The sequence below is a fragment of the Symphalangus syndactylus genome, chromosome 3, assembly GCF_028878055.3.
Source record: "Symphalangus syndactylus isolate Jambi chromosome 3, NHGRI_mSymSyn1-v2.1_pri, whole genome shotgun sequence".
Classification (NCBI taxonomy): Eukaryota; Metazoa; Chordata; class Mammalia; order Primates; family Hylobatidae; genus Symphalangus; species Symphalangus syndactylus.
Window position 1 is genome coordinate 17,298,325 of NC_072425.2, and position 13,095 is coordinate 17,311,419.

The 13,095-nt window shown below is 55.4% G+C and overlaps 1 protein-coding gene across 1 annotated transcript in view; it reads left to right on the forward strand.

The window, feature by feature from the left end:
* NIBAN2 (niban apoptosis regulator 2) overlaps positions 1-13,095 on the forward strand; it is a 63,513-nt gene that overhangs the window by 39,376 nt on the left and 11,042 nt on the right. The window contains exons 3-8 of the mRNA XM_055271004.2: positions 2,018-2,146; positions 4,172-4,277; positions 5,482-5,649; positions 11,267-11,382; positions 11,992-12,096; positions 12,189-12,351. Of these exons, the coding sequence (XP_055126979.1) occupies positions 2,018-2,146; positions 4,172-4,277; positions 5,482-5,649; positions 11,267-11,382; positions 11,992-12,096; positions 12,189-12,351 (787 nt within the window). The remainder of the gene's footprint in view (positions 1-2,017; positions 2,147-4,171; positions 4,278-5,481; positions 5,650-11,266; positions 11,383-11,991; positions 12,097-12,188; positions 12,352-13,095) is intronic.

The following is a 13,095-nucleotide window of genomic DNA, read 5'->3' on the forward strand; positions in this document are numbered from 1 at the left end:
TGTGCCCGTACTGTTTGCTCAGCCCTATGGCCCCACTCTGAGGGAGGGGCTATGATGATGCCCGCATCACAGATGTAGACATTGAGGCTCAGAGATGTGGAGCTACTTGTCCAGGATCTGGCGGTGGGTGGTGCCAACACAGGAGTCCCAGTTGTCTGACCTTGGGGACTGTGCTCTGACTGAGGCATTGGAGAGCTTTGCAGAGTCTAAAATATTTTGCCTGGGCTGTCGAGTTCTGTTTCATTTCCTGCAGGCCTTCCAATTGAACACGACTCTGCCATTTGAAAGTCTTAAAAATAAAACCCAAACCCACAGCCAGCCACCCACTGCCAGCTCCCCAGGGTCTGGGGGCAGACTGGGTGGTGGGGGTTGTTGAGCCCGCCTGGGCCACAAGCCTGCTTCTGCACAGCCTCCTGCTGGGACTGGCCCTGTCCCGGAGTGCCCGTCCCTGTGTCCCGGGGCTCCTGCCCTAAGCAGGGATGAAGACAAAAACCAGAGGCCTGTTGCTAGGGAGTTATGAGAGCTCTGTCTGCTCTTTCTAGAAAAGACAGGGATTTGAGCTGGGTGTGGGCAGTTTATATATAGACGGCTGAGGGCAGCTCTGGCTTGGGCAAAGCCCACTGTGTGTGGGGGTGGTAGGGGAACCATTTTCTTTTCCTGTAAATATTTTTATCCCCGGTAGGAAGAAGCCTGCAGGTCCTATTGTGTGAGCACAATGGGCTCTCCTTCTCCAGGAGTGTTTTGTGTTTCCCCTTGAAGAGCAGCAGGGAGGGAGCTGGGGAGAAGGGGACATGGTGAAGGGGGCGGAGGGTCAAGAGGAGATGGGACTGCAGGGATGGGCCAGGGCAGAGCCAGGAAGCCAGGAAGGTGCAGGCATGATGGCAATCACCCTTTCCCCATGACTGCATCTGAGAAATGTTTCTTTTTGCAAAACGCACCTTATTTATTGTAGAACAAATAGAATTTGCAGAAGAACACTGTACTCCCCTGGGTTCCCTCCCATCCAAGACGAAGCCTCTTCCATTGTGGTCTATCTCCTTCCAGAAGCTTCCTGGTGCTTGTCTGCTCAGGACGCCTCGCACCTGGCCATAGCTTCCGCTTGGGCCCCCAACCCTGGTTTAAAGATCTCCCTTCTCCTTCCCCATCCCCAGATAAGTCAGTCCCTGAGGATTGGAGGCCGTCACAGACGCTGAGTCCTACCAGTAGTAGTCATGGCGGTCCTGTGTATTATGCACCTGCCTGTCAGGTGCCAACTCTTACTGTTCCCATTTTACAGATGAGGAAACTGATGCTCAAAGTGACTAGACACACTGTGAGTCGGCAGAGCTAGGGCTTTGTAGGAAGGTCCGGGTGTTTCTGCAGCCCACGTAGATCACCAGCCTGCCAGGACGTGGGTCAGACATCAAACACCCCCAGACAGAGGCCCCCTCCATTCCCCCCCCATTTTTAGGGATGCGTCTCATCAGCCTTCAGAGCTGACAGGCTCTCTGGAGCCACCTTATTCAAGTTGTCATTGCCCTGAGGGAAAACAGAAGCCTAGAGCTGGGGAGAGACTTGCCCAGGCACTGGGGCCCTCGCAGTCCTGGCCCCTGGGTGTGTCTCCTGTGCCTGGAGCGGCCTTGGGGCACCAGTGCTGTAGCTGTAGGTGGGTGGGGAGTAACCATCTCCCCAGACCCTTCCAAGGTAGCTGTGACTGCCCAAGGCTGGGATGGAGAGGGAGAGCCTGACTGTGGCCAGGCCCTGCATCAGTGCCTGTCCTGGGTTCCAGTCCTGACAGCACCACCCTGCCTGGACCCTGGGTGAGCCCCTCCACGGCTCCGAGTCTCACTCCTCATCTGCAGAATGGATGAGATGCAGCCCGGCCTCAGAGGCCTTGGGAGGACTTGGGGAGATCCAAAATGGAGGACATGCTAGGCAGGGGGTGCGCACACAGGCTCTGCTGGCTGGGCCATCAGCTTCATGGGGAGCACCCCCCACCCAGACCCAGGCCTCACTCCCCGCCCCCTCCTGCCCACAGGTGCCACTGGATGAGCGCGTCATCTTCTCGGGGAACCTCTTCCAGTACCAGGAGGACAGCAAGAAGTGGAGGAACCGTTTCAGCCTCGTGCCCCACAACTACGGGCTGGTGCTCTACGACAACAAAGTGGTGAGGCCTGGCCCCGGGCGCCACACTGAGCCTCCCTGCTTCCTCCATGTGTGCCCCCTCGCCCCACTCAGAAACTTAGGCCCCAGATGCCACCGTCACAGCCTGCACGCAGTCACCAGGGCCAGAGCACAACCTCAGCCCCTCCCCTCCCCCAAACTGGGCTGCCCTGGGTGCCCTGTCTGCACAGCAGCTCATTCTTCATCTCTGGGGAATATCGCTGACTCCTTCTGTCCCTTATAACCAACTGTCACTTACTCCTCCCCATCCCTCCTGATCTCTCTTCAGTCCCTCCAGCTGGCTCCAGGGCGTTCCTCCTGCCACCTCCTTGTCACTGGGCTTCCTGCCTGTCCTCCAAACCCTCCCATCCTTGACAGCCACAGTGAGCTGTTGGAGGCACAATCTGGCCATTCCTTGCCGTGGCTTGGCCCTGCCCTGAGGGTGGGTAGGTGTCCCAGAAGGACATCCTGTGGGAGCATTGTGCCTTATCTTTTCCCGGAGCCCTCGGGGAAGCCCCACCTGGTTGAGCCTCAGACCTGATTTCTTCAATTGCTCATTTCTCCAGAGCAGCCAGAAGGACTAGGCCTGGGCCCTGTATTTCAGGGAAGATCAATGTTAGAGCAACATAAAGTCAAGAACAACCTCGTGCTCCAGAGTAGTGGTTCTCAACTGGTATCACCTGAAGGGCTTGCTGAAAGATACGTTGCTGGGCTTTCCCCCAGAGTTTGATTCAGGTTGGGAGCCAAGATTTGCGTTTCTTTTTTTTTTTTTTTTTTTTTTTTTTGATAAGAAGTCTAGCTCTGTCTCCAGGCTGGAGTGCAGTGGTGCCATCTCGGCTCACTGCAACCTCCACCTCCCTAGTTCAAGTGATTCTCCTGCCTCAGTCTCCCGAGTAGCTGGGACTATAGGCGTGCGCCACCATGCCCAGCTAATTTCTGTATTTCTAGTAGAGACTGGTTTTCACCATTTTGGCCCGGATGGTCTTGATCTCCTGACCTCATGATCTGCCCACCTCGGCCTCCCAAAGTGCTGAGATTACAGGCGTGAGCCGCCGCACCTGGCCTGTAAAGATTTGCATTTCTAATAAGTTCTAGGGTGGTGTTGAAGATTAGAGACCACGTTTTGCAAATCAGTGCCCTACAGGTTCTGAGCTACTTTCAGGAACTGTTGTATAGTGACACCTAGTGGCAGGGAGTAGCATGGTAGCCCTGCTGTATGAGCTATTCCGTCAGAACTGCTTTGCCCCCTGCTACTGGTGTAAGTTTCTAGACCTAATTCTCCTCCAGAGGATGCCTGTGTGATGCTCAGAACCTAGGAAATTGGTGGGGGCAGTTCAGGGTAATGGTCAAATACCCCAGGCTCTGGAGATAGATAGCCCTGGTTCATGTCCTACAGCTGCTACTTCCCAACTGTGTGAAGTTGTGGGTGATCCACCTTTTGGATTGGGAAAATTCTGTGAAATTAAGCATGCAGTGCCCTTAGCACAGGGCCTGATATGTAAGAAATGCTTAACTAGTGGAGCTGCTGGGAACAGAGGCAATAGCAGCAGTAGCAACAGTAAGAACAACAACCTCGGCCAAGTTCGCTGAGTCCTTGTGGTGTGCCAGGCACTGCAGATTATCTCACTCAATCCTCACATGGCTCTGTGAGGCAGGAATGGTTATTACCCTGGTTTTGTTTTTATTTTAAAATGTTTTCCCCATCCTGAATATTCTTGATTCTCTGGTTTTATAGATGAAGAAGCTGGAGTTTAGGCATTTAAGAAATTTTATCCTCAGCATCACACAGACACTACCCAGTGAAGCCAGGAATTGAGCCCAGAGCTGGGGTCTAGGTTGCTGTGGATGCCACACTGCCCCAGTCACCACGATAGTGACATTCTCCCCTCTGTTCCTCTCTTGCCTCCTCTTCTTCCTTCCCCTTCTCCTCCCCACTTTGGGCCACACTGAGTAGGGCCTTGAAGCCTGGTGGGATTTGGGCTTGGCTGCACCCTTAACCCTCAGGGACCCTCTCTCTTGCCTCCCTCAGGCCTATGAGCGGCAGGTCCCACCACGAGCCGTCATCAACAGTGCAGGCTACAAAATCCTCACGTCCGTGGACCAATACCTGGAGCTCATTGGCAACTCCTTACCAGGTAAAGGAGTACCCATCCCAGGCCACGATGCCCTGCACAGGCCTCTGGAACTGGCCAGGGGAGGGGTGGCCCTGAGCCCATTGCTTTCAGCTCCACGTTTGCGGAGAGACCAACTAGGCTTAGAGCTGTGGATGGGGACCTTGCTGTTTGCCTTTCCCATCTCCCTAAGTCCTTGAGAGCCTCCTGGAAGATGTTCAGTGACCTTCACTCATAAACCTGTGGGTCAGCACTGTGTTCATCAGGAGTTACTCTTCTTGGCATTCTGCTTTTGCTTCACCTTGGCTGAAATTCCCTAGAAGCCTTACAGAACAACACTGGCCTCTCTGATGATCCCTGGGAACTAGAGGGCGGGGGACATGCCTGCCTGGGGGGCAGGTCGTGCCCTAGGGACTTGAGAGTAGAGTCATGCCTCCATTCTGTGGTGATGGAGGGCCTGGGCATTCCTGGATTCCAGCGGCACTCCTGGATTCCAGCGGCATTTCGGGATTCCAGCGTGACTCTGTCTTTGTTTCACAGGGTCTGCTCGGGCGAGTCACTCCCCGCTCTGAATCTCAGCCTCTTCAGTGTCTACAAAGCACAGGCACTAAGAGGATTGCCCTCAGGGTGTTGTGTGGACCCTGGAGGGATACAGGCCAACCCAGAGCCAGGGCAGAAAGAATTGTTATTGTCATATCATTAACAACAGTGGCAGGGTCACAGCCCAGGACCAGTTATCTCACTGGATCTTACATATCCTTGAGAATGAAATCGAAGGAGGGAAAAATTCCTTTTGCTGTATTTTGTTCCTCCCCACATGCCTCCCTCCCCATGTGGACACTTAAGCCACACTTTGGCCTCCACAGCCGAAATTTGAAGGGAAACCCAAGAAGATAGTGCTTGACCCTTGAACCTGGGGGCTCTGACCTTGTGTTGTTTGTGCTTTACAGAGTTTAAAACCTAACCCAAGAGTGGGGTGGATGTGACTTATTACCCACTGTAAGAAATGGGTCTACACAGATGCTGGACTCAGGTTTTGGGCTGAGGAGGACACAGCCAGAAAGAAGGCTGCTCCTGCCCCCCTGGCTCGCTGGTCACCCTGGGACAGGCTGGCCTTCTCTGGGCCTGAGCCTGACCTCAGAGCTGATGCCAAGGGATCAGTTCTCTGCCATCCTCTGGTGGAGGGCAACCACAGAGGGCAGCTGCTCAAAAGGCACTGTCTCCACAGGGACCACGGCAAAGTCGGGCAGTGCCCCCATCCTCAAGTGCCCCACACAGTTCCCACTCATCCTCTGGCATCCTTATGCGCGTCACTACTACTTCTGCATGATGACGGAAGCCGAGCAGGACAAGTGGCAGGCTGTGCTGCAGGACTGCATCCGGCACTGCAACAATGGTGAGTGGCCTGTGGGTGCAGGGGCGGTGGGAGAGAGGGGCAGGACCTGGGTTATTGCTGAATGGTGACACCTAGTGGCTGAGTATGGTGTGGCAACCCTGCTCTACAGGCTGTTCTAATTTCCCTTCTGGGGTTATAAGAAACCATGTAATACCACCCTTAGTCTTCTTCCTTGATGAAAACAGTTTTGTGCTGCTCAGGAAAGAAGTAGGAAATTATTCACAGAGGGGTGTGGTTGTTGAGCCCTTGGACCCTGAGTCACAAAGTCACAATCCTGATTCTGCCATTTTCCAGCTATGTGACCTTAGGGGACTGACTTACCTCTTGGAGGCTGTGTAAAGTGGGATAATGCCTTGTGTGTCTTAGCGGGGTTATGAGGATTCACAGAGTCTACCTCATGCTTGGTAAAGATTTTTTTTATTATATCTTTTTTTTTTTTTTTTTTTAAACCACCAACCTGCAGGGTGATTTGGAAACTTCACTGCCTCCCTCAGGGCCTCATTGCTCTCATCTGTAAACTTATGGGGTGACTCTTCCAGCTCACTCATTTATTCAACAAACATTTTTAGTGTCTACTCTGATTTTAGTGTCTACTCAGATTTAGGCACTGGGGGTGCAACAAGGGAGCAAGAAACATTCCCTGCCCTCCTACAATTGGCAGTCTGGTAGGGGAGACAGATGATGGACAGAAGAGGATGCCGGGATAATGGCTTACAGCTGTGCTGGGTGCTGGGTGGAGCCATCCCGGGAGCCGTGAGGGTGTGTGTGTGTTGGGGGAGCGGTTGATCAGGGCAGGCTCCTTTGAGGAGGTTATGGTTCAGCTTCAGCAGAGACCTGAAGGAGAAGTCCCAGACCTGAAGGAGGAGATGCCAGCAGTCCCAGGGCCCCTCACATCCTGCATAGAGGAGAGGGGAGGAGTGTTCCAGGCAGAGGTAGGCAGTCAGCATGAAGGGAGACCCACAGGTGGTAGGGGTAGGCCTGGAGGAGGAACTGCACGAGGCCCTGAAGCAGGGAGGGGGTGACCTGAAAGGGGCTGGAGGGAGGCCTCTGGATCAGGTCTGGAAGAGCCTTGAAGGCCTCTAAGGAATTTGAACAGAAAGGCTGAGGATGGTCTTCCAAGGCGAGGGTGGGTCCCTGGGGGTCTTTCTGCCCCTGAGGAAGGAACAACCCAGTCTTGGACACTGAACTGCTTCCAGGTGATCTGGCCTGAGGGAAGCTCCTGCCCCCGCCCCACCCTTGGGCGCAGTGCCACATGGTGCAGAGGTGGAAGGTTGCAGGGGACGGAGTGGGCACCAGTGGCCTCTGGGCTGCTGCTACAGGACTCAGTTCACCCCACCCCTCCTGCTCGCCTCTCCAGAGCCACCTCTGCCCTGTCTGGAATCTGCCAAGCAGGAGGAACCAGGTCTTCTGTCAGGCCAGCCCCTGCCACCTGGGCCCAGCTGCCCACAAAGGGCCTCCTGTTCCCAGGTCTCGGGGACTGTGGGCTGGGACTGGGTGGAGGCACTCAAGGCTCTGGCTGCCTGGCCCAGGGCCCTCCCGCCTCCCCAGCCCCTGGCCTGGTGCCGTCTCTCCAGGTTTCCAAGGCTAACGGCTGACCTGGCCTGGCAGGGTAGGTGACCTGCGCCAGATAGGGAAGGGATGGGCACAGAACAAGGTGGGGAAGGGCCACCGCAGTCCCCCATGTGTGCAGTGGAGATGATGATAAACTTGAGCTCGAGAGATGATTGGGAAGAGCTGGTCTGGGTGGGGCACTTGGCCGTGAGCCTGGCACGCACAGTGAGCACTCAGCGGGGAGGCCATGGGGGAGTTCTTGGTTCTAGGGTGCAGTAGACCAGAGGGAGGCCCAGGAGAGCTGCTGGGCCAGGGAATGAAGGGGTGTCCCATGCCAGGAAGGTGTCCTGCCGGGTGGCCCCTTCTTCCCAGGGCGGGAGCTGACGAGGCTGGTTTCAGGCCTTCCTTCCACCCCACGGACTGTGAGAAACTTCTCTGCTTCCTCCGTCTTGGAGGCTGGGCTTGGAATTTGTGGAGCCTGGAATTGCTCACTCCGGGGGCTGCCAGGAAGTAGGGGGTGGGGGGAAGGAGGCCAAGCTGGGCGGACACCAGCGGTCCCAGGGACCCCTTCACATCCTGCATTCCTGGAGCAGCTGGGGGTGGCAGGAGGCAGCTGGGGCACTGGCTGTGCCGGGTCCTCAGTGTTGGCCTGGGGTGCAGAGGTCAAGGCTTCTTCCTGTCTGACCGTGGTCCCCCTCTGTCTGCTGTCTGGGAGTGAGGAATGCAGTTTCCTTTCTTGGAAGGTCTCCAGGTCTGGCTAGAGTCAGCTGGTCCTGAGTTCAAGCCCCGCTCTGCCGTCCACTAGCTGAGTAGCCTTGAGCAGTAACTGCCTCTCTGAGCCTCAGTTCTTTCCCTGGGAAAAGTAAGGAACAGTGAGCTGAGGATTCAACGAGCTGATGTGTGTGCAGCCTCAGCCAGGGCTGGGGCCTCAGTTTCCCAAGACTGCCATAACGAATACCACAGACCGGGCGGCTACACAGCAGAAATCTGTTCTCTCCCAGCTGGAGGTCTGAGTCGAGGTCAAGGTGTCAGCAGGGCTGGTTTCTCCGAGACCTCTCTCCTTGGCTGGTGGCCGGCTGCCTTCTCCCTGAGTCCTCACAGTGTCATGCCTCTGTGTGCCTGTGTTTTCTCTTCTTTCAAGAAGAAACGTACTTTTCTTTTATTCTTTTTCTTTTTTCTTCTTTTTTGAGACAGAGTCTTGTTCTGTTGCCCAGGCTGGAGTGCAGTGGCGCAGTCTCGGCTCACTGCAACCTCCACCTCCCAGATTCAAGTGATTCTCCTGCCTCAGCCTCCCGAGTAGCTGGGACTACAGGCGTGTGCCACCACACCTGGCTAACTTTTTGTAGCCAGAATGGTCTTGATCTCCTGATCTTGGGATCCTGCCGCCTAGGCATCCCAAAGTGCTGGCATGAGCCACCGTGCCCGGCCAAAATGTACTGTTCTTTTAAGGGCACTAGTTGTATTGGATTTGGTCCCATCCTCATCTCCTCCATTTAACTTACTTCTTTAACACTCTGGGACCAAGGGCGGGTGTGGTGGCTCAGGCCTGTAATCCCAGCACTTTGGGAGGCTGAGGTGGGTGGATCTCTTGAGATCAAGAGTTTGAGACCAACCTGGCCAACATGGTGAAATCCCATCTCTACTAAAAATACAAAAATTAGCTGGACATAGTGGCGGGTGCCTATAGTCCCAGCTACTCGGGAGCCTGAGGCGGGAGAATGGCTTGAACCTGGGAGGCGGAGGCTGCAGTGAGCCAAGATTGCACCGCTGAACTCCAGCCTGGGTGACAGAGTGAGACTCTAATCAGGAAAAAAAAAAAAAAAAAAGACCCTGGGTCCAAATACAATCACGTCCTGGGGTACTGGGGGTTAGGACTCCAGCATATGAATTTGGGGGGTGTGGAGACACTTCAGCCCCTAAGAGCTGGCCTCACGGGAAGAGCTCAGGAGGGGTGACCCTGAAACTTGTCACACTCAGCGGCTGGGTGTGCAGAAAGAGAGAATCCCAAGGGTCAAGGCTGGCCGGCCTCCCTCCCGCTGTCCTGGCCCTGACTTGGTGCGCGCAGGATGAAAATTCCCTCTCCCTGTGGCAGAGCCTGCAGGTAACACACTGTCCAGATTTTCTAGTCAAAACTTGGTTTCTAGGAGACCATGCCCTTCTGAGAGGCAGGTGGGGTGGCGGGGGGACCTCCTCCCCTGGCCCAGGTGGGCAGCCCCCACCCAGGGCTCTGCATGCTGCTCTGGCTGGAACATCCCTCCCCTGTTCCTGTCACTCCTGCCTGACTTCAGGTCCCTGAAATGCAGGAGTGAGACTCCCACAGGGCTCCGTCCCCATCCAGGCAGCTGCGCTGTAGGGATGAGGGCTGGGCCTCCCCCTGCTCAGCTCCCTTGCGGCTCTGACAGGCAGTGATTTCTGTGGTCAGCTGGGTGTGGGGAGGGGAGGGACCCAGAGAGGGGCTTTTTCTCTGCCGGTGGTGACTCAGCCCATAGTCATGGCAGTGGGAGCCTTGGGTTTCTGATGCACAGGCTTCCGTTTCCCCTTCCTGGGCTCTGGGGATGCGGCGGTCAGAGGCACGCGGCCAGGGGAGTCTGCCTGCTGCCTGGCTCGACGGTGTTTAACCACCTTCTTACCCCAAGTCAGATTTTGCAACTTTCTGCCAATTGCCTCCCGGGCACTGAATCTGGAGGTCCACGCCTCACTCAGGGGTTCACCTCGCTGGCGTTTGGGCCACTGACAGCACCAACAATGACAAAAATTCAGAAATGGTGTTTTTCTAGCTGTTATTAATAGTAAACCCTTCCATTCTTTTTTCTTTCTTTCTTTTTTTTTGAGACAGAGTCTCACTCTGTCACCCAGGCTAGAGTGCAGTGGTGCAATCTCGGCTCACTGCAACCTCTGCCTCCTGGGTTCAAGCGATTCTCCTGCCTCAGCCTCCCTAGTAGCTGGGATTACAGGCGTCTGCCACCACGCCCAGCTAATTTTTGTATTTTTAGTAGAGATGAGGTTTCGCCATGTTAGCCAGGCTGGTCTCGAACTCCTGACCTCAAGTGATTTCCCTTACTTCAGCCTCCCAAAGTACCGGGATTGCAGGCGTGAGCCAGTGCACCCGGCTTCGTTATTTAACAAAGTTATTCAAGCATCTGTGCCAGGTACTGACCTGGACTCAGCAGTGAACAAGACAGACCCCGGGCCCAGTGGGGCAGGCAGCTGGCTCCTCAGTTATTGATAAAAAGTGTGGCGCAGGGCAGTGCTGGGCCCTGATCTCCTGTCCCTACACTGTGGCCCAGGGAGCCCCACAGTGGACCTGTGAGGCCATTGTTCCATTGTTCGGAAGAGGAAACAGGCCGTTTGGGGTTCAGTGATCTAGAACCAGGCTCTGCAACCTATGGCCTATGGGCCCAGATCAGCCAATCGCCTGTTTCTGTCAACAAAGTTTATTGGAGCAGAGGCATGCTCATTTGTTTCTGGATGGTCCATGGCTGTTTTTGTGCTGTGACTGTAGAGGCGAGCATTGTGGGAGGGGTTTTATGGCCTGCCGGGCTGAGAATATCTACTGCCTAGCCTGTTGCAGGCAAAGTTCAAAGGGCCCTGATCCAGCAGTAAGGGAGGAACCGGGGCTCGAACAAGGGTCTCTGGGTGCCTCTAGGGCCATTCTGGGTGGCTGCTTATGGGACGGGAACTTCTAGTCCTGGCTCTGCCACTCCCTGCCCTGAGACCCTGGGCCCGTGGCCTGGCCTCTAACCAGTTATCTCTTCATCTGTAATCATCTGTAAAGCAATAAGGCAAATGATAGTGCCCAGGTCTTGGGGTGGTTGGGAGGATTTCAGGAGCTAAGGAGGAGGCAAGGGGGGCTGCCTCGTTGCTGTTGGTGGTGGGGTCATTACTGCTGTTGCCTATCACATACAACCATGACTGCTCTGATGACGAGGGGAGTGAGGGTCCCAGCTGCCCCTCCTGAGGTGCATGCCGTGTGTGTGTGGGGGGGTTCTGGTCAGTTGTCAGTTGGTCTTGGTAGAGGCCGCCGGGCCATGTGCTGACCTCCTCTCTCCCTCCGTCTCCTGGGCAGGAATCCCCGAGGACTCCAAGGTGGAGGGCCCCGCGTTCACAGATGCCATCCGCATGTACCGACAGTCCAAGGAGCTTTACGGCACCTGGGAGATGCTGTGTGGGAATGAGGTGCAGGTGAGGCCAGACAGGCTGGTGAGGAAACCTCGGAAGTCACCTGAGGACCTAGCAGGGGAGGGAAGGGGACGGGGTACAGAGATGGGGCTCTGGGGCGCTGCCGGTTTGGAAGGAGATGACGTGCTTAGATTTGGACAAGTGCAGGGCCAGTGGCCGTGGAGATACTCGCTGTCTTATTCATCACTTACTGGGCATCTGAGCACTTACCCTGGACGAGGCACTGGGGTGCAGCTGGGAACGATGTGGACACATCCCTGGCCCTCAGGGAGCTCTCTGTCTAGCAGGAGAAACAGACATTTGGCAAATAAATGTACACTTCCATGTGCAGGCAAAGCAGGGAGGGAGTATGGTATTCTAGGTAGGGAAGGCAGCCTGTGCAGAGGCCCTGGGGCTGGCCCTTGAGTCTGAGGATCCTACAGGACACCCAGGCAGATCAGTTGGGACCTGTGGGAATGAAGCTCAGGAGAGAGGGCAGTGGGGAGGGTGAAGCAATGGGCCAGTCACGGAGGAGGTGGGGGCTGGGGCTGCCCGGCTTGTGGGAATGCAGAGAGAAACAGGCCAGCTGAGCGCTCTCCAGCCCCTGGCCTGGCTTGTGCCTCCTCAACCTAGATCCTGAGCAACCTGGTGATGGAGGAGCTGGGCCCCGAGCTGAAGGCAGAGCTCGGCCCGCGGCTGAAGGGGAAACCGCAGGAGCGGCAGCGGCAGTGGATCCAGGTGGGTGGGCCTGGGGCCCTGGAGTGGGGATGGGACCTGCAGCTGGTGCGGTGCCCTCAGCCCTGGTGCCGATTCAGCTGCTCTGCCCACAGATCTCGGATGCTGTGTACCGCATGGTGTACGAGCAGGCCAAGGCGCGCTTCGAAGAGGTGCTGTCCAAGGTGCAGCAGGTGCAGCCGGCCATGCAGGCCGTCATCCGAACTGACATGGACCAAATTATCACCTCCAAGGAGCACCTTGCCAGCAAGATCCGAGGTAGGCAGCCACCCCCATGCTCGACGGGCCCTCCAGGGGCCAAGGTGGACTTTCTTTTTATTTCATGGTCCATGTAAATTTCACAACAATGACTTGCTCATTGATCATTTGTAAGAATTAGAGTCAAATCTGCACTGTGGTACTCCAACCCCTGTGAGTTGTTTTGTGGCTATTGTTTCTATAAGCCCAGAACTTGAAGAGAAAAATTTTTGTTCTGGAGGTTCAAGCCTTCTTTTCATCTCTGACTCGTCACAGATTTTTACCATGTGTCATTTTAAAGTACATCTACGTTCAGCAAGTATAGCTTTCCCAGGTCAGTTTATTCTGTCACCCAGGCTGGAATGCAGTGGTGCGATCTCCGCTCACCACAACCGCCACCTCGCGGGTTCAAACAATTCTCCTGCCTCAGCCTCCTGAGTAGCTGGGACTACAGGCGCACGCGCGCCACCACGCCTGGCTAATTTTTGTATATTTAGTAGTGATGGGGTTTCACCATGTTGGCCAGGCTGATCTTGAACTCCTGACCTCATGATCTGCCTGCCTTGGCCTCCCAAAGTGCTAGGATTACAGGCATGAGCCACTGTGCCCAGCCTGTATGCCTTTCTCTTCCCAGCAAGATGGGATCCTTTCACCAGCTTGGTCCCCATAACACATCTGCAGAGCTCAGTTTTAGGAATTGTCACTTTCCCATGGGACGTTCTTTTTATTTTATTTTACTTATTTCATTTTATTTTATTTGAGACA